We start from the raw sequence: 19,504 nt of genomic DNA, 5'->3' as shown, positions 1-19,504 counted from the left end.
AAGCGATCTTGTAGATCTTCGATGTTGAAGATGAATATGTTGAACAAGAAACATCAAGTGTCTTTTCTTCTTCTTGTAGGTCTCCAGATCTCCCTAGACAACATCGTTGGAGGCTCCAATTTGCTGATAGACGACATTAACGGCAAGGAATGGAGAAAAATAGATGGAAACCCGAATCGAAAGGAAGAGCTTGGGAAGGAAGTTGTCGATGGAAACCCGAGTCACAATGTTGATGCTATAGATCTTGAGTAGAAGGTCGTTGATGCCATGGATCTTGAGGAGGAGAGGGAGAGGTGGGGAGGGAAGAGAGAAGAGGGGATGGGTGGAGGATGGGGAGAGAGGCGAGAGAGACACGAAGAGAGAGAAATTATTTAAAAATCTTTCTTTTGCTTTTATTATATTTTTCTTTTTTTTAAATTGCTTTGTCATCATGTCTAGGTGGCATGCCACCTAGTTATGTAAGTTTAGGGATGTATATTTTAGGGATGTGTAGTCTTACCCATAACTTAATTGTTAACAACAATTAACAGCTTTACCAAACACGTCACAATTTATTTCAGAGCTTTAAGCTCAGCTTTTTTTCACAGTTTAACAGCTAGCGTTGAAAATCAACACAACCGCTTTATCAAACACACACAACATAAGATGTTTGCAACATATACCACAGCGTTTCTTACATGTTTGGTTGCACAGCGTGATTGAGCGTGTGCTGCTAGTGGTGCCACTACGCACCGGTTCAACGAAACGCACCCTAGAGTTGATCATGTTTATTTTGTTTTTCCTTCTCTTCCCCTAGACTTGTATTACACCTCCATGGTGGCTCGAGTGCCTTCTTAGGCCTCTTGTTTCTTTTGCCGATTCTTTTTGCCGCTGGAAATATATTGTCGGTCTACGACCTTTTCAAAAGAAAAGGCTCATATAAAACAAATTGTAACTGAAATTTGAGTCAACTCAAATCATTCTGCACAAAAGTAAAATAAAAATAATAAAAAAATTGTTCATGATGAAATGAAAACTAGTCAAATTAAAATATTATTCGAAATTTAATTATTTGGAAAAAAACAAAAACAGTAAATCAAAAAGACTATTAAGGCGGCTTTGCTAAAAAATGATGGCTGACGCCAATTTGGAAAAATTGCTTGCAAGGGAGTTGAAGTCATAGCTTTGACAACTTGTTCAAGTGCGCTGTATATTTGTATACTTGGTTCGTGTATAATTGTCCTCTTATTCATTCATACCATTAAAACATAACCATTATGTGAGAATTTTTCCGTGTATATATATATTGTGTGTGTAAGACTTGCATGCCATTAAAATAATCACGTGATTCGCTGATACAATAAATTCTAAGGGAAAATTAAGCTAGTCAAATTAAGTTGCGATATCTTATTATAGTTGGGATTTGAGGATCAATTGATTACATAATCATAATAAACCTTGTTTTGAACGAGTTCAAGGGTAATCTCTGTGTGTATATATATATATTATAATAAAGTCTTGAGAGAAAATTAAGCTAGTCAAATTAAGAAGCAATATCTTATTATAGTTGGGATTTGAAGATCAATTGATTACACTCATAATAAACCTCATTTGAAGTATGAACAAGTTCAAGTGTGTTGTGTGTGTATATAATTGGTATTGGAGCAAAATCTCGATCTAGTCGGACGAGTTTCTAACTGCTCACTTGTTGGGTCTAGCATAACTTAATCAACGAGTGCGGGAAGTATTAAAATAAAAAATCTCGCATTGGTCTGGCATAACCTAGCCGAGTGGTTTATAAGTAAAACCCGCCTCCTCTCACATTGTATGCGCATTTTATGGGCCTAAAAACCAATGACGACAGTTCATGAAGAACAAATCCGTGTGAGCCTATGGTCTAAAACAGACAATATTTACAATGTGTTTGGGTTGAGAATTTCTAACACTCATTGGACAAAGCATAATGTAATCTTACTTGATTGAATGTGAAATTAGTCCCTCACTCCCATTACATAAAAGTCTCATTAAAAAGTCATGCAATAGGAAGATGAATGATAACGTATAACAAAGGAAAAAGTTGGTAGGCAGACATTTAATATTTTAATGGAGAATAAATCAACACTTCAAGAATTCAAGTAGATATTTTTAAAATTTTGGTTAGTCTTCGTTGATTGCATATAAAATAAATTCCTCTTGGAGTGCTACGTAGAGTGGACGACATTTCTTCGCACACTCACCAAATGAAATTAACTGACTTGTATATATAAGGTCTTTGAAAATTTGATCCATTTTTGACTTTGATAGTTCTATCATGAATGAGGCACGAAGGAAGAAAGAGTTTCTTTATTCATGTGGTGTGGAGTACCATGCCAAGCCAGGACACTATATATAACTTTTCATTTGGAGTTGCACAACACAGAGCTATACACATTCAGTATGGCATTTTATCAAACACTTTCCGTGGATTCAATCTTGGAACCTAAAGTCCTTCTGCTTGGGGCAATCTTCATTGTCTCCAATTATTTCCTATTCAAACGCGTATTTGGAACCAAAAAACTACCTCCAGGGAGTCTAGGATGGCCTGTGGTAGGGGAAACCGTTCAATTCCTTCACAACCCTGCAAAATTTGTTGTGATAAGAATGGGAAAGTACTCCAATGAAGTGTTCAAGACTAACATACTTGGAGAAAACACTGCTGTGCTATGTGGACCTGCTGGCAACAAGTTCATGTTCACTAATGAGCAAAAGCTTGTCAAAGTCTGGCATCCACACTCTACACAAAAGATTTTCTACTCCAACAAGCCTCAACAGGCTCCTCCACCTCCTCCAAATCCAACCCCTCAAGAGGCAGGCAAGCAAGGCGCGTTGCGGTCGATGGGGTTTCTTAGACCAGAAGCAGTGATGAGGTACTTGGACAAGATTGATTTGATCACCAAGCACCACTTGAACACACACTGGGAAGGAAAACAAGAAGTGAAGGTGTACTCACTAGTCAAGACTTACACTTTAGCCTTGGCTTGTCAATTGTTCATGGGAGTGAATGATCCAGACCTTGTAGAAAGACTTGTTGGCAAGTTTGATGAGCTTTCTCATGGGATTCACACAATTGCTTGGAATATTCCGGGGATGGCTTTCTACGGTGCGAAAAAGGCGGCCGTTGCGATTAGTGGTGAGATTCAACAAGTGATCAAGCAGAAATCAGATGCTATGGCAAGTGGGGTTCAGATGCAGGACATACTGTCTTATATGATCAAAGCAGGACAAGAGGGGAAGTTCAAGGCCCCTGCTGATATTGCTGAGGCAATCATGGGCTTGATCTCTGCTGGTTATGGAACTACAGCCATAGCCCTCACCTTTGCCATGAAATATATTGGAGAAAGACCTGATGTCTACCAAAAGATACTCGCAGGTACCTAAATCTATAATAGCTTAGAATCTTACAACTATGAAAAAACAAATCATATTTTGTGCTTTTGCTGATTGAAAATTTGACCATTTTGAGCAGAGCAAATGGAGATCAAATCCTCAGAAGGATTTAATGGGGTACTTGATTGGGATCACATACAGAAGATGAAATACACATGGAACGTAGTGAGCGAAACCATGAGACTCAGAGCACCTCTGCAAGGAATGTTTAGAGAAGCCATGACTGACTTGACATATGCAGGTTACACCATCCCAAAAGGGTGGAAGGTATGTTCATCAGAACTGCAAAAAAGATTGGACATTTCTCAATTCTTAACAATCAATGAATTGATTTTGAATTTTGGGTTCTCTTTTATGCAGCTTTATTGGACAGTGAGTTCAACAAACAAGAACCCAGACTACTTTCCAAACCCAGAAAAGTTTGATCCTTCAAGGTTTGAAGATGGAAGCACACCATACACATTTAATCCTTTCGGTGGAGGTCCGAGAATGTGCCCTGGAAAAGAGTATGCAAGGGTTGTAGTTCTTACTTTCCTACACAATGTTGTGACAAAGTTCAAGTGGGATCTTTTATGTCCAGATGAGAAAGTTATTGGAGACATGGCACCAGCTCCTGAACTTGGCGTCCCAATCCGCCTTCACTCAGCCAATTAATCTGGTTTTTATGTGTGTTTGCTAAGGATTTGTAGCAAATCCTTGGATGTAGATTTGCAGAATTACTGCTCCCAAGTGAATGTGAAAATGGTTCGGATCAATAAAATCTGTTGGTTTCTTGTTTCTGTACTTTGATCTGAACCTACAATTAATTTTGAAATGACCAAGTCAAAATGACAAAATCAAGACCACACAGTGCACACCAGTCATGACCAGGCTAGTCAAATTAAAAATGATCGTCAAGATTGACTACTGACTATAAGACCATATCTTATTTGTTCTTCGTGGTTTCGATATTGACCACTGACTATAAAAAAATATCTTCTTTGTTCTTCTTGGTTTCAAGATTGACTACGGACTATAAAACAATATCTTCTTTGTTCTTCTTGGAAAAGTGTGCCCTCTATATTTTTGTTTTATCTATATTATACTTTACAATATTAAAAGATAGGACTCGTAAAGAATTAGTCATCGAAATTCGAAAGAACTTTTGTTACAAAATCGTCATCCAATATTTCAAAATGAGACAAAAGGATCATCCGGGCACATTTTGGAATAGTTTCGGGTAGGAGTCCCACTGATATGCCATTTGGTCAATAATTATTGGGCTAAAATATCATTTATGTCCTTGAACTATCATAGTTTTTTCGATTCTATCCTTAAACTATGAACTCAGTCATTTCTATCCTTAAACTATCAAAAAATTTATCGATTATGTCCTGAGTCACAACTCCAACGAGATATCTGTCGGATTTTGTTGACGTGGCATCAAATTCTGGCAAACAATACACATGGCATGTTGATGTGTCAAGAACTGAAAATTTTAATTAATTTATTGCCAAATATGAAATGAAATTAAAAAAAAAGAACAAAAATCTAAACCCATATCTCACGGAATCCCAATTTCAAAATCATTGAACAGGTTCATCTTCCACGATGCCGTTTTCACTCCCTAGCTGACACTAGTCGCTTCACTTAGAGCCATCTTCTTTGTTGGTAGAGGTACTGAGAGTGTTTCGAGGAATTGGGCCATCTCCTCATATGTTTCGATTCTATCATTGCTAGGGGTTCGGAAAATGGAAGGCTTGAATTGAGAGCCATTGCGAAAGATGAAATTCTTCTTCACCGTTTGACTAATAAAATTGCAGTTACGAAGTTGGAGTAAATGAAGAATATGAACAGCAAAAATTCCAAACTAGAGAGAAATTGGAGATTTTTTGTTTTGTTTTTTATTTTAATTTGACAGGTGTTAAAAGTTTATTAATTTTTTTAAAATTTTTGACATGGTCAGTACGCTAGGCATAATGTCATCGGAATCTAGAGGCCACATCAGCAAAATCTGACAAAAGTCTCACCCGAGATTTGACTCAGGATAGAAACGGGAAAAAATTGAAAGTTTAAGGATAAAAATGACTGAGTTCAAAGTTTAAGGATAGAATCGTGAAAACCTTGATAATTCAAGGACATAAAATATATTTTAGCCATAATTATTGGCCAACAAATGCTTACGTGGCAATATAAACTATTTTTGAAAAAATGATGTGGCAATATATAATAATTAAAAAAAACTGATCCATTTCTTTGATTCTTTCACCATGGACAATGAATCGGTTGAAGGTGTAGGCGGCGGACATGGCAGTGGATTCGACGCCGCCGCCCAGCTCGCACGCGGCCAAGTAGAACATTTTAAAAAATTTCTTCTCTCAATTAAAGGAACTACAGAAGATTTTGAATCCGATTTATATCTGGATCAAATTGATTACAAAGAGAAATAATAGCAGTAAGAGAAAAATCACAGAACATAATTGTCTTTCAATTCCTCAAAGAGAGGGCTCGACATCTTCTTGCAAACTCCAAATTGACCAATTCTAAATTGAGATTTGGGGACAATAAGAGACATTTTCATTTGTCTTTCTAATTGACCAGTTCTAAAAGAAAAATGGAAAGTTTGAGATTTGGGGATAATGAGAGATGAAAATCAAACGCATCAAACGGAATCTTTGTCCATTCTGTGAAGGCCCAGATGTGCCAGAATGTATCTCCGATATCCACTGTCTCCTATCGAATTGCCTGCTAGCATGTCTTACGCTTTGTCACAGCACCAACAGCACTACGGTGTGCCGCCTCTACAACAACTGAGCTCGTTAAGTTCGACGGCTATTTCTCCTTCTCCAACAACCTCGCCCACCTTTTCGTGTCTTTTGTTTTCATCAGCGGCCACCCTTGTCTCGAATTGCTCCAAAGAGACTGTAATCGAGGCTGACTTCCTTGATTAGGGTTCATCAGTTTTTTTTTTTTTTTTTATTTTGTGAAAAAAATATTATTTATTGCCACATAATTTTTAAAAAATATTATATATTGACACATAAGCATTGGTTGAGCTGGACGCCAAATAAGCATCTACATAAGCAGATATTGACCAATAATTATTGACTATATGCCACATCAGCGAGACTCCTGATCGAAACTATCTCAAATCTGCCTGGGTGATCATTTTGTCTCATTTTGAAACATTAGATGACGACTTTGTAATAAAATTTATTTCGGTGACTAATTCGTAATAAGTCCTATCTTTCGGTGCTGTAAAGTATAATTAACCCGACATATAATCCCACGTCGCTAGTATCCTCTATCAGTGCCAGTGCTGGTTCATTGGGGAGGCCGACCAGGTAGTTGCCTAGGATCTCTCATGAGAGGGGCCTCACTTTTTATTAAGTTGTATATTTTTTTAGGTGTGTACAGTGTACTTGCCAATTGATATAAGAAAAAATGTCCTAATATATTGTTATTTAAGAAAAAAAGCCCATTAACCCAAATATAAAATGACACATCATCACATATATAAAAATTAAAAAGTGTAATTCATTGACCTAGAACTTTGATTGCCGTGTAACCCACTAGCAGAGTAGCAAATCAAATCCGAACTGTACAAGTACAGGTCATAATTGTAAAATAAGAATTAAAGAATTGAAAAAACACCAGTAAAAACCAAAGAGTAAGAGAACATGTTCCGTTGTTTGTTGTCTACTCGTCTTATTGAGAAGATAGATTGAACTGTTTGGCCATATTATCTATTGAGAAAAAAATGACAGCTAAACTTGATCACAACGATTTAATTGACAATTTTGCACACCAAAAGGCTAGAAGAGTGTCAACCTTTTCTTCTTAGATTTAGTTTAGCGTTATTTGGTTTCATTTGATGTAATAAATTTATAAGTTTGAGTTGCTTAATTTATTAGATATTGGTGATAATTTATGTGTATTCAATAACTAATTATATTACATTTTGGATTTATTAAATATGTTGAATTTCAGATTTATAAAAAAAATATATTTAGGGGATAAGAGCCTCATTTTCTTAACTTGTCTAGGGCCTCCAAAATGCTGAAGACGGTCTTGTCTCTATATGTTTGTTTCAATTTTTTATAGACTTATAATCTCATATCACTTGGAGAACACCAAGCGATGTGATTTATAAGAAAAACTCAAAAGTATCTCTCAATCAATAAATATATTTTTTGGGCTCAAGTACCGTTAAATGAGACTGCACAAAAAAACACAATTGTGTGGGTTCAATATAATATTGGAGAAAAGTATTGATGCAAGGAGTACACGTGGTTTGAGATCTAACATGACATATTGTTACTTCGTGAAAAAGGGGGAAAAAAGAGAGAAGTTAAAGTAGTGTTAAATCACTTGAGTTGGAGGTGTAAACGGTCAGAGATTTTTTCAAGTTTTTTATAGAAATTTAATCAACCGATCAATTAGTTATACACTTATTTTGGTTATTTGATCGGTTCTCACTAAATTTTTTTTTTTTTGGAAATAACCGACTATTCGATCGGTTAACCATTCAATTCCGTTATTCGGGTAATTTTTAACAATCCTAACTCGAGTGATAACATAGTTGGTGAATCTTTCTTGGGGCCAACATGTATGAACTTGTGAGGTCTTGAGTTTGATTCTCACTAGGAGTAATATCATTATAGCCACTCGGTGGACTCTTGCTTAACTTATCATTTACATTACTTTTTAAATTTTTTTAGTTTACATAAATATAAGAAAAGTGTGCACACTTAATGGGCCCAACACTATGGGCCTTATCCATTAAAAAGTAAAACTTAACGGTTAATTGAGCCCAACTAAGATCCAGTCCAACCCAATAACTCCAATTAAACCGCCCGGTTACGATTTCCATCCAGAACGCACGCTTCTCCTCTTCTTCTTCTTCTCCAGATCTACCAAACGAATCATCGACGATCCCATCGAGAGAAATGGCAGCTCCAGACCAGCTCTTCAATCTGCGAAACAACTTCTACTTGGGTGCTTACCAAGCAGCGATCAACAACAGCGACCTCCCCAACCTCTCCCCGGAGGACGCCGTTGAGCGCGATTGCCTTGTCTACCGCTCTTACATTGCCCTCGGCAGCTACCAGGTCTTATTTTCCCTCTCTTAGAGAATTCCCTTCTGCGTTTTCTTAATAACGTTTCACTTGCTTATAGAGGTGTTTGTTTATGTGTTATCAGCTTGTGATCAATGAGATCGACTCCTCCGCTGCTACGCCCCTCCAAGCCGTGAAATTTTTTGCTCTCTATCTCTCCAGTCCTGATAATAGGGTTTGTGGTTTATTTATTTAGATTGTTAAAAGAATAATTTGGACGCGCATTGTTTTATCTCTGGGATATTGAGATCTGATTGCGATTTGATCGTTTGATTTGTGAGTGAATTTGATGTATGATAAATTAAGTCCTTGGAATTGAAACTCCTTCAGTTCTCAAATACGAAGTTCCTTTGGTTTTTTGTAGCCCAACAAATTTGTTACTGGTTTTACGTTCTGTTATGAAAGGAAATTTTCACATATGTTTTGCGGTTTCGAAAGATTAGTTTGTAAAGTGCATCGATCTTGCTGTTTGAAATAAATCCGAAGCTCCCCTCTCAAACACAATTGCACAACCTACCTAGACTCTATTGAAGAATCAGCTTTCTGTTATGTTTTGTTTCTGGAAAAACTTAATATGGGTAAATTGATTGTGAGTTTGAACTTTGAAGCTGTTGAAGTTAGTTAGCCATAGGAAGTATAACTGAGTGAAAAAAAATTTACACTGTTAATTAGATGTAGGGACTTTTTTTGCAGGAATCAACAATTTCAAGCTTGAAGGAGTGGTTGAATGATTCCGCAATTGGGAGCAACCCTATTTTGCGGCTGATTGCTGGGACCATATTCATGCATGAAGAGGACTATAATGAGGCTTTGAAACACACCAATACTGTGGTTCATGCGGGGAACATGGAACTGTAAGTTGGACATGACTTCTTCAGCACATCTTGCCAGTTGCAATCACGAATGGAATATATTCCTGTTTTTGGTCTTTGATCTGTTCCTCTGCTTGATCCTTGTTATCTTCAATGACTTTTCCAACTTCTGGGGGTTCATTTACTTGGGTATTTTAGTTATCATAAGTAGCTATAGATGATCAACTAGCGACCCATACCATTGCAACATCTGGAAGGGCAATATGATGATCTGAGTCTTAACATGCCCCAGACAAAATAACTACCTCCAGCCAACTCTAGCCAACTGAGGGCAGTAAACAATCTTGCTCCATCCAACCAAGAGATCTAACCAAATAAGTGGATTTTGAAAACATGTCAGATAGTTAGGTATTTAAAACAGTATGACAATATTTTGTGGGTAGCATAAATTCTTATTTTCGTGTGAATCTGTGGGTTCTGGGTGAGATATGGACCGTGGGTTAACTTGTGTAAATAAGATTTTCAGCTAGAGGCACGATGGGTGTTGTACTTTGTAAAGAAGAGCTATCAAATTTTTGGAAATTATTTCATTGTCTCGGATCTTAAAGTTGATAAGCAATTGGATCTGCATCCTGTGTACTTCTTTGTCATCATGGAACTTCGATTCTACAAAATAATGATGTAGTTTTTAAACTACTGATGTAGATTTAAATGATGTAGATTTAAACTAGGATTGAGCAAAATCAGACCTTAACCCCCAAATCAGCCCCAATTCACGAACCCTAGAACAAAAAAATCTAACTAGAAGGGAAACCTTCACCACAAAGGATTCCTTGACGATTAAAAAGAACAAATTAAAAAAGAAAAACAAAACTTCTTGCGTTAAATAATCTTTGATAACTTAGCTTATTTTTCAACCTTTTATTTTTTATGCTCTCTAGGAAAAAATTTGAGCTGTTGTTATGGTTTATCAGTTTGTTAAGCATGGCATCCTATCCTTCTTTTTGCAGGCATGCATTAAATGTCCAAATATACATAAAAATGTATAGATCAGATTTTGCGGAAAAGCAGTTGCGGCTTATGCAACAAATTGACGAGGACCACACTCTTACTCAGCTCGCAAATGCATGGGTGAATTTGGCAGTGGTGTGCACATTTTTTCCCAGCTCTCTTTCTTTAAAAAAAAGAAGGGGAAGTTATAGAAAAAGAAACGAAACTGAAAACAAGTTGTAATCATATTTTGCCTTTTGAAACAGGGAGGTTCCAAGATACAGGAAGCATATCTTATCTTCCAAGATTTTTCTGAGAAAAGTATAATCACAGGGCTGATCCTGAATGGGAAGGCAGTTTGCTGTATGCACATGGGAAACTTTGATGAGGCTGAAACTTTGTTGCTTGAAGCTCTAAACAAGGCAAGTTTTGTTTCTGTTGATCTCATACTACTTGATGTCATTCTGTGAAGAAGAATGATTACTTCACTGCATTGTGTAACTTCACCATATGTGTCTGTTTCAGTAATTGGTGATTTTTGTGGTAAAAAATTGAAAAGTGAACTGGAGTTATAGACTTATAGTGAATTGTTTCAAATATTCTTGTGTATCTTTTCTTCTTGAAATCGTCTATTGAACCTTAATTGCTTGACAATAATGTATAGCTCCTAGATTCTGGGAATGGGTTGACATGGTATTTTTTGGTAACTGATCCAGGATGCCAAAGATCCAGAAACTGTAGCCAATCTTGTTGTATGCAGTCTTCACCTTGGTAAACCTTCACGTTATCTCAGGTAAATGTCTCTTTAGTTATTCTATTATCTCCTCAATTCTTGAATATACAATTTGAAATGGATGAAAGTATGCATAAAGGTGAACTTTCTTTATTGTTAGAGAATACTGGCTTACATCATGAGAAAAGGCATCTCCGTTATGCGGGGAAGGCCATGTACAGCTACCCACTCTACAACCCCCAGTGATGGTGGGAGGTTTGTGCCCTTGCTTTGACTCTTTATGATGAACCAAAACAGCAGTGACAAGGGAGGCTTCTTTTGCTTGGTGGTCTTTGTTTTTAGTGGTGTTGTGTTTTGCTAGTCAACCTATTTTTTCATGTAAATGACAAAATAGAAATAGTATCCCTATTTTGGAAGGTGGTTATTTACATGCCACCCTGTTGCTTTCTAACATTTAAAAATAATTCATCACAAGTTGTGCGTGATCACCTGGGAAAGCAATTTGCTCTATGTTTTTATGGGTAGCAATGTTCTTGGTGCTCTCAAATCTGCTAGCCATCTTATGAGATTAATACCTAAAGTTTGTTTAGATTTCCAGGATTTTCAAGTCCATCAAAGCTCTCTTATCTTGCTCTTTAATGATGAAATCATATTTGTTATTGACATTGTTTTGCAGCCAATTGAAACTTTCTCATCCCGATCACATACTTGTGAAACGTACATTGTCAGCAGAAGAAAGCTTTGAGAGAGCAATGCAAGCAGTTGCTTGAAAACTGAGATTTAGACAACATGATGAAAAGTGCTTGGTAGTCCTGAAGTGTTACACTGCCACCTTGATTACATTTTGGCTTCTGTAATTTACGGGAGAAACACAAAATTATATTGAGAATATTTGCATTTGTCTTGGGTGTTGGGATATATTTTGGGTCTCAAAGCTTGATACAAGTAATTTTCATATATTGATTGTTTAAGAATCTTCTTTTCTTATGGCTTTTGTGTTAAATATATTTTAAACATGTACTCCTGAATTGTAAGCGTAATGCTGCATGCTTCCTATTCATTATTTTCTCATTAGGCTTTAATACTGAGGAATGGTTTCATTGAAAAGTGTGAGTTTTACCGTGGGAGGGATCGTTGACAGTCGTTTTTAACCAGGATATGGGTTTTGACATTTTGTAGAAAAATTTTAACACTTCTTTTGTATGGTTTGTGAAATAGAAAATTTCAATTCCAAGATTTGTGGCCGTAACCTCATTTGCACTCAACATGGAAACAGCCAATTGAATTCATATTTGCCCCATTATACTGTATGACTCGATAAAGGCTATACCTGCGCCTGGGCAATATATATTATTAAGCTATAATCTATCAATTACATATAATGAATTGGCCACTCCCTACAACTAACCCTTACTCGTAAGAAGGGTTAAAAAAACTAACCTCGGTTCGAAACCTTCTTCTATAGAGATAGAAGTACAGCATTCTCTGTGCTGCCGAGGGGTTTGCATTGAATTTCTGTAGTGACTAAACTTCTCAGGAAGACATCACTTGAGAGGATCCATACCCGTCGCGGTGGGACTTTTGCCATCTCCATGCTACCTGCAAACTCTTCTGAAGATCAGTGTACTGTGCTGTCCAGTTCAACTCACGCAAGATCTTAGTCGGGTCACTGTATACTTCAGCATAGTCACCAGGCCGTCGGGGCAAGTAATCAACTTTGATATCTACTCCAGTTGCCTTCTTACATGCCTCCACAAACTCCTTTACTGATCTACCTGATAACAATAACCAATACAACATTTAAGAACAATAATATGGCAAGTCATGTGCATCCATGATTAACAGAGAACAATTTCCGTATGATGATTACCGATCAATTTACCTTTTCCAGTACCAACATTGTAGATTCCGACTTTGCTAGGCACTGCCTTCTGGAGAGCTTTCACGTGAGCATCAACCAGATCAGTAACATCTATATAGTCCCGGACACAAGTGCCGTCAGGGGTTTTATAGTCCGTTCCTTTAACCTGCAGCGATGCCAAAAGTCTAAATTAGCACAGACCCCATAGGAATTATAAAACGCATTTATGTGTACCAAGCACTTGCACTACAACTTCATCTGGACAAGCCTAATAATTACATTTATCAATAGAAATTGAAAAATGATAGTTTTATACATTCAGCTGAAACTTCTCTAGATATTCTCAATCCCACTACGGACTACCCAAACAGAGAGTAGTAATAAAAGCCAAAGCCAATGAATCAAGTCCAGAAAAAGGGTAATAACAGTTTTAAACTCCAAACAAGAAACCACCACTGAGAATGCAACTAAACAACACGGATAAGTTTGCACTTCTTCTTCTTCTTCTTTTTTTTTCTACTTTTTGGTAACTGAGAATGACACCATACAAGCTTGCCCTTTGGGTATTCGATTTGGGTCTAAACTCGGATTGTCAGGACCGCGTTTAAAGTTTGCACTTCTACTCTTACTCTCAAGATGCTCAACTTTCATTTTTTAATGCATATGTAATCAACAGGTGCTCCTAACTGTTGTTTTGAGTACTGTTTATCTATATAAGAACTTGGCTGGCCAATCTATTATTGCCAAATCTATATACCAACATCTGAAAAGAAAAATCAAGGGAAGAGAGATCACCTTCAACCCATTCATAATACCACGAGCAGCATCAAAACAAGCACCAGAAATTCGACCATGCTCACGAAGTTCAGGTCTCGGAGCTTCTCCTAGTCTGCCCTCTGGATCTGATCCAATTACATTGAAATATCTGCAAGTTATTCACAAAACTCAAAATTAATTCATAGCAGAAGTATCCTATTATTAATCAATCGAGTGACAAAAGAAATGGGAGTGCTAAAATAAATCTCCAAGGCCTCTTCAAATGATTTATAAACTAAATGGAACCAATGTGAAGGTAATGCCAGAATACACCATTTTTTTTGAACCATGAACATCTAGAGTGAATTCAGGGATCTTAAAGGAAATACCAAAGGACAGCATGCCTCGTAAACCAAGTCGTATAATTCCCAAATTCCAACAATAATGAAGTGAAAGAAGACATATGCAAAATAATGAGAATTCTATATTACTGCACATAGTACCACCAACCTTAAAATCATAACTGCCATGTCTGAATTCTTAGAAAAATCCAGGATGATATCTTCTGCCATCTTCTTAGCTTTCCCATAGGGATTGATTGGGTTCTGAGTTTGAGCCATACCAGAGATAAATCAGTGGAAAATAAATTCATATGCATCAAAACAAATTGTTGCATACCAACTTTTTATTTTATAATAAGTCAATACGTATAATAGTTAGTAATTTACCTGCGGAGTTTCTTCAGTAATGGGCATCTTCTCAGGCTCGCCATATGTTGCACATGTACTGGAATAAATCAGAGTCTTCACACCATGAGCAGCCATTGATTCTAGCACTACCAGGGTATTTGATGTAATATTGTGATAATACCTGTGCATTACAAGCCAGAATTATTATTAAAAAGGGCATTTACTACTAAGACATTAGGTTGCAAAAATTTTCGACAAGACAATTTGGGACACTGGTTTGCAGACTTTGTCTCAAAATTCATGTCAAGTGAAAGTGAGATTGATTGTCCACCACAAGTTTTATGACACTTTACATGGCCACTATAGATTGTAAGCAATACTTACTTAAGAGGATCAAGCGTACTTTCGCCAACATAAGCAACTGCTGCAAAATGCATCACAGCATCAAATGCGTTTTCTGAGAATATTTTGTTAACCTGAACCACAGTTAAGAAAGCAAATATGCATCCAATTTAAACTGTATATGACTTTAAACCTCTTGAATCAATACCGAATGATATAATGAGAATAGTAAGGATACAGCTTTTGCATCCCCCAGGTCAGCACATATAAACTGGAGCCTCCCAGGTTCTGGAAATAATTCTTGTAGAACCCTGACGGCACCTATATTTCCCCTCGAAAGGTTGTCCTGTTCTCATAAGAGATCGATAATGAATAATGCCATCAAACATCAATATACATAATTCAGAAACTTGAAGCCTTGAGGAGACATACCACTATGGTTACACGATATGATTCCTTAAGAAGCCGTAAAGCAGCATGTGAACCAATATAGCCAGCACCGCCCGTCACTAGGACATGAGTTACACCCGTTTCACGGATAGAAAACTGGAACAAAATAAATCAAGAAATGGAAAAAAAATATCTGTGACTGCCAGGAATTATAAAAAAGGAAAGAACATTTCGACCCGGCATAGAAAATCCAACAGAAAAACTTTAAAAAAAATCCAATCTGAGTCACTGTTTCTCAAGTTTAATCACTTGGACAGGAATAAGATACATCTGGAATCCACTGGCCTTGTGAATGAACCAACATTCCAGCTGTCATGTTATCACTCATTCAATATGGTATTTGCATTTGCTCTTCAATCACTAATTACTCGAGAATATGGAAATAATATTTTGACAGAATAATCAAATTTTATAGCAGAATGCTGCCTGAAATCTGGACACAATATCACACCGATGTTTGTACTAGCCGATCAAAATTTTGTAAATAATAGAGATATTGACTGTCTGGTTGTGATAAAGTCCTACAATCCAACTAAATTAGCATATTTCCTTGTGCATCTATGCATAAAATGAACATTATATGGTCCAAACTAGTGGCAGCCACCAGTTTCCTAAGACATGAAAGAAAATGCTAATATTGAAAACACATACAGTCTCCTACCTTTAATTCAAGATCTTATTCTTCAACTTCAAACTAAAAAGAGAAATTTAACATGGTTTCTAATTATAAGAATTGATTCTATTTCATATACCAACAGTCATTGTAGCATAAGTAGTCAAACTCAAAGTAAGGAGACCTAAATGGGATAAAGAAGTTACCGGGCTAGGGCTATTAAAGGTTGGGGATTGCTTCAGCACAATAATGCATAAGGCTGTCAAAGCAGCAGCCAAAAGGACCTTCCCTACAAAATTACCCTTCCTTTTCGGGTCTGCATAATCCATGCCTGCAACAAGGTTATAAAGGCTTAAATAAACCAAAAAGAGCTACACTTAAAAAGTGAAAATCCCCTGTGAAGCCAAAAGGACCAAGTGGAATGGTCATATCAAAGTACAACAGCTTCACAATTTTCCAGTAACTACCATAAACATCTTTCGGTCAATCAAATTGAATGACATATAGAATATCAGAATTCTGAATTAAAAGAATATGTTTTGGTAAAAGTTCCAAGCATCTGAGCAGGCAGATATTGTAGATTCCACTCTCGTTTTCACAAGGATGCCAAAGGTACCAAAATCCATGCTTTCATCTTCCAAAGAATAGAATATTGATACATTCTAATTCACGTAACCGGGAAAGCCTATAAACTCAGTGCATATCAGGTATAATTATTTACATAAATACTCACCAGAGAAAGGCATATTTCTAGTACCCCTTGCTTGAGTTCTGGCCCTGCCAAAATTTAACATTTGGGAAATCCCTTCTTAATAAGTAGTCTGTATTCAAATCAGATCCTATGCCTTGTAGCAGTGATCAAAGAAGATATCTTCTTGTTTATGGTGTCGGTAGAAAATACTGCAATTGAAATCAGGAAATATACCAGTTAGTCACAAGTGAAGCACACAAACAAACAAAAAATGAAGGCAACAACAAGAAGTCAAAAGCTAGCCGGGCCCTGTAATAGAATTTCACAGAAATAGCAAAAAAGTTTTTAATTTCATAGAGAATTAAAATCTTCACTACTGAAATAGCCAAAACGCAGAGGCAGACACCATATAAAGATCCAGAGAAATCATTAAACAAACATGCAAAAATAATAAAAGAAGAAAGGGAAATTAAACAAATTCAAGTCCACTTATTTATCAGAGCATATCTGGAGTAGAAAAACATTCCGAAGAATCAGAATTCAAAAAAAAAATCGAATTCAAACATATGATCAACATCTGCGAATAAACAAACCCAATTAAGGATGATAGCGGCAGAGGAAAACAAATTCCAAAATCCGAGATCCATCACAAAAAACGGAATAGAACCCATCTGTTATAACATAAAAAATATTCTGAATTGAATCCAGATGAAGCCATATCTTTGCAGAAGATTTATAAAAAATTAAACTTTTAACAATGAAACAAACAAACCCCAAACAGAGAGGCGGAGAAAACATAAGCTGGGTCAACAAAAACACCGCCTGAAACTACAAAAACAGCAATAAACGGACTCCAAACACTGCGAAAATTTAAGACAATATATACACATACTAATATTTCAAAGAAGCCAGAAGATCTCAAAAAAAATCACCGACATTACATCACATGAAAAAAGGAAACGAAATCCCTGAAATTTAAAGGTATTCAATGCACATGCATCCAAAAAACAACACAGTACGCAAAGGGAGCATCTACCGAGATTAATCTTGAGTAGAACCCACGATGATCGAAAACGTAAGAGAGAGAAAGGGGAGATGGAAATTTGAGAGAATTGTGTATGAGAGGGAAAGGGACGACCAGGTCTTGATGAGAGAATACGTCTCCTCGTGAACACGAACGAGAGAGAGACAGAGAGGAGGAGAGTATGAGAGTTCCAATAGGCGACGAATTCTGTGCTTCCATGTTGGTGGTGTTGTCGTCGGTCCAAGTTTGAATAGGAAAATATTTGGACTTCCTTTTTTAATTTTTTTTTAAATTTAATTTATTACTATTTTTAATTTTTATAGTGAAATAAACTGAGGGGGTAGGTGTCTTTGGCTCTTTGCACTGCATTTACTATTATTTATTATTTTTCTTTTTTTAGAAGATATTATTTATTATTTTTCCAAATGATGTGTTTTTAAATCAAATTAATTTGATTTTCAAATTTCAATCATATTAATTATTTGACCCTATGTATACAACTGGAGAAAACATGCGGCTTTGAGCAAACGAATTACAAGCTGCCATATGGCCACCTCGACTCCCAATCTTCTAGGTAAACTTTAATCATACTTCTAAATTTACTAAAAACACCTCAATTTAAGTTCATTATCTCTTATACAAATCAACTAGGTTGATACCCCGCCCTACGCACGGCAATGAATGAATTTGGAAAATATGTAAACGATCATTTTCATTAGGAAGACTTCTCTCAACTTGAACCTCCAATTGAATTTGGAGAATATGCAACACCTAGTTTGGACCAAAATCTGAAGTTTTGGTTGTCCGTATATTCTTATGCGAGTGTGATTACTATTCAATCCACAATATCCATTGTTTCGAGTTTAAAAAAGAAGAAGAAAGGTCTCATTGACACCTATCGCTTTCAAGCACAATACATACATGGAGGAGTTTGCACAATTACGAGACAGTCATTTGTAAATCTAAGAACATCCAAGAGGACAATTATTAATAAAAAATGAGTTAAATCAATTTTAGACTTAAAAAAAGTAGCTGTTAAGTGACTTAATTAACTGTTAAGTCTTTTTCAAACTTTTTCTTTTAGACAAAAATGTCCCAAAAAGAGAGAAAAGAGAGTTTGAAAAAACAAGTAGTGAACAAAAAGAAATGTCAAAATCTGGTGTGGTGTCCCCCACCCAGAGGGAAAAGTAACTGCTCCAATGGGACACTTGCCATGCAGCCCCTCCTTTAAATTAATTTCGCATTGTTTAAAGTCTCAACGACAAACACAACAAAGAATGCATTGTCCCCAGTTCGGGGCTCCATTCACAGTCACGACCCGCTAGCTCCATTAACTACTTACCACTCCATGCCACCAAGGCTTCAGTTCAAATTTCTTAGATTTTAATTTTCTTAAAATGTGTGTGGTTATGGTATGGGAGTTGAAACAGTGGAACGCCTTTGTAACTGATATGTCAGAAAAAAGTAATTAATAAATGCAATAACTTAAATATTGCCGACTATATATGCATGCACCCCTTCCCCACTTGGCACACATGATCGTAGGGCAACTACAACGGCGCCCAATTTGCTCGATCAACAAAAATGTTGGTCCGGTTCTATCTTTATTATACAAAAATTCAAGCCAACCACATCTCTCGATACAACCACATCAGTAAAACACATCTCCCAATATAATCACATCAACAGAACACAAATTTCTATACATTATCCCTTCTCACCCAACATGGAAACCAACGACATTCCATGCCTCCATATTATCTTCAACAAAATTACACCAAAACACACAATCTCAATACAGTCACATCAGCAAAACACGTCTCTCAATACAACCATATCAGCAAAACACATTTTCTAATACAATCACATCAACAAAAAACAACATCTTTGTTGGTCTAACAACAATTTACCATTGCAAGTGCCTTTCTATATACACAACTAGTAAGTCAAACAAAAATTCCACATACCAACAAGCGATGACTCGATTGACAATTGATTAGGTTAAGTTACCAACAAACGGTGACTCGGTTGACAATCGATTA

At 36.5% G+C, this 19,504-nt stretch overlaps 3 protein-coding genes across 3 annotated transcripts; 2 read left to right on the top strand and 1 right to left on the bottom strand.

Annotated features, from left to right (window-relative positions):
* Positions 1-2,386: 2,386 nt before the first annotated feature.
* LOC119989054 (beta-amyrin 28-monooxygenase-like) lies at positions 2,387-4,188 on the top strand. The gene is made up of 3 exons (XM_038834352.1): positions 2,387-3,388; positions 3,485-3,672; positions 3,766-4,188. Exons 1-3 carry the CDS (start codon positions 2,416-2,418, stop codon positions 4,057-4,059), a joined length of 1,455 nt encoding a protein of 484 aa, XP_038690280.1. The 5' UTR covers positions 2,387-2,415; the 3' UTR covers positions 4,060-4,188.
* Positions 4,189-8,333: 4,145 nt separating this feature from the next.
* LOC119989313 (coatomer subunit epsilon-1-like) lies at positions 8,334-12,096 on the top strand. The gene is made up of 7 exons (XM_038834749.1): positions 8,334-8,495; positions 8,587-8,676; positions 9,195-9,355; positions 10,324-10,459; positions 10,570-10,725; positions 11,020-11,096; positions 11,713-12,096. Exons 1-7 carry the CDS (start codon positions 8,334-8,336, stop codon positions 11,804-11,806), a joined length of 876 nt encoding a protein of 291 aa, XP_038690677.1. The 3' UTR covers positions 11,807-12,096.
* Positions 12,097-12,272: 176 nt separating this feature from the next.
* LOC119989312 (UDP-arabinose 4-epimerase 1-like) lies at positions 12,273-17,680 on the bottom strand. Its single transcript, XM_038834748.1, has 11 exons — positions 17,475-17,680; positions 16,481-16,647; positions 15,954-16,078; positions 15,117-15,230; positions 14,923-15,030; positions 14,727-14,818; positions 14,382-14,523; positions 14,164-14,258; positions 13,693-13,822; positions 12,919-13,063; positions 12,273-12,811 (listed from the first exon to the last, which is right to left on the bottom strand). The coding sequence occupies exons 2-11, from the start codon at positions 16,539-16,541 to the stop codon at positions 12,570-12,572; spliced, it is 1,254 nt and encodes a 417-aa protein (XP_038690676.1). The 5' UTR covers positions 16,542-16,647; positions 17,475-17,680; the 3' UTR covers positions 12,273-12,569.
* Positions 17,681-19,504: the final 1,824 nt, after the last annotated feature.

The sequence above is a fragment of the Tripterygium wilfordii genome, chromosome 21 (assembly GCF_013401445.1).
Source record: "Tripterygium wilfordii isolate XIE 37 chromosome 21, ASM1340144v1, whole genome shotgun sequence".
Classification (NCBI taxonomy): Eukaryota; Viridiplantae; Streptophyta; class Magnoliopsida; order Celastrales; family Celastraceae; genus Tripterygium; species Tripterygium wilfordii.
This window is presented reverse-complemented; position numbering and strand designations above follow the sequence as displayed.

Coding starts and splice junctions, on each gene's coding strand:
- LOC119989054 (XM_038834352.1), top strand. CDS start 2,416: ATGGCATTTTATCAAACACTTTCCGTGGATTCAATCTTGGAACCTAAA. Junction 3,389..3,484: donor CTACCAAAAGATACTCGCAG/GTACCTAAATCT, acceptor CATTTTGAGCAG/AGCAAATGGAGATCAAATCC. Junction 3,673..3,765: donor CCATCCCAAAAGGGTGGAAG/GTATGTTCATCA, acceptor TCTTTTATGCAG/CTTTATTGGACAGTGAGTTC.
- LOC119989313 (XM_038834749.1), top strand. CDS start 8,334: ATGGCAGCTCCAGACCAGCTCTTCAATCTGCGAAACAACTTCTACTTG. Junction 10,460..10,569: donor CATGGGTGAATTTGGCAGTG/GTGTGCACATTT, acceptor CTTTTGAAACAG/GGAGGTTCCAAGATACAGGA. Junction 10,726..11,019: donor TGCTTGAAGCTCTAAACAAG/GCAAGTTTTGTT, acceptor TAACTGATCCAG/GATGCCAAAGATCCAGAAAC.
- LOC119989312 (XM_038834748.1), bottom strand. CDS start 16,541: ATGTTAAATTTTGGCAGGGCCAGAACTCAAGCAAGGGGTACTAGAAAT. Junction 14,524..14,726: donor AGTACGCTTGATCCTCTTAA/GTAAGTATTGCT, acceptor TGTAATGCACAG/GTATTATCACAATATTACAT. Junction 14,259..14,381: donor TTACTGAAGAAACTCCGCAG/GTAAATTACTAA, acceptor GCTCAAACTCAG/AACCCAATCAATCCCTATGG.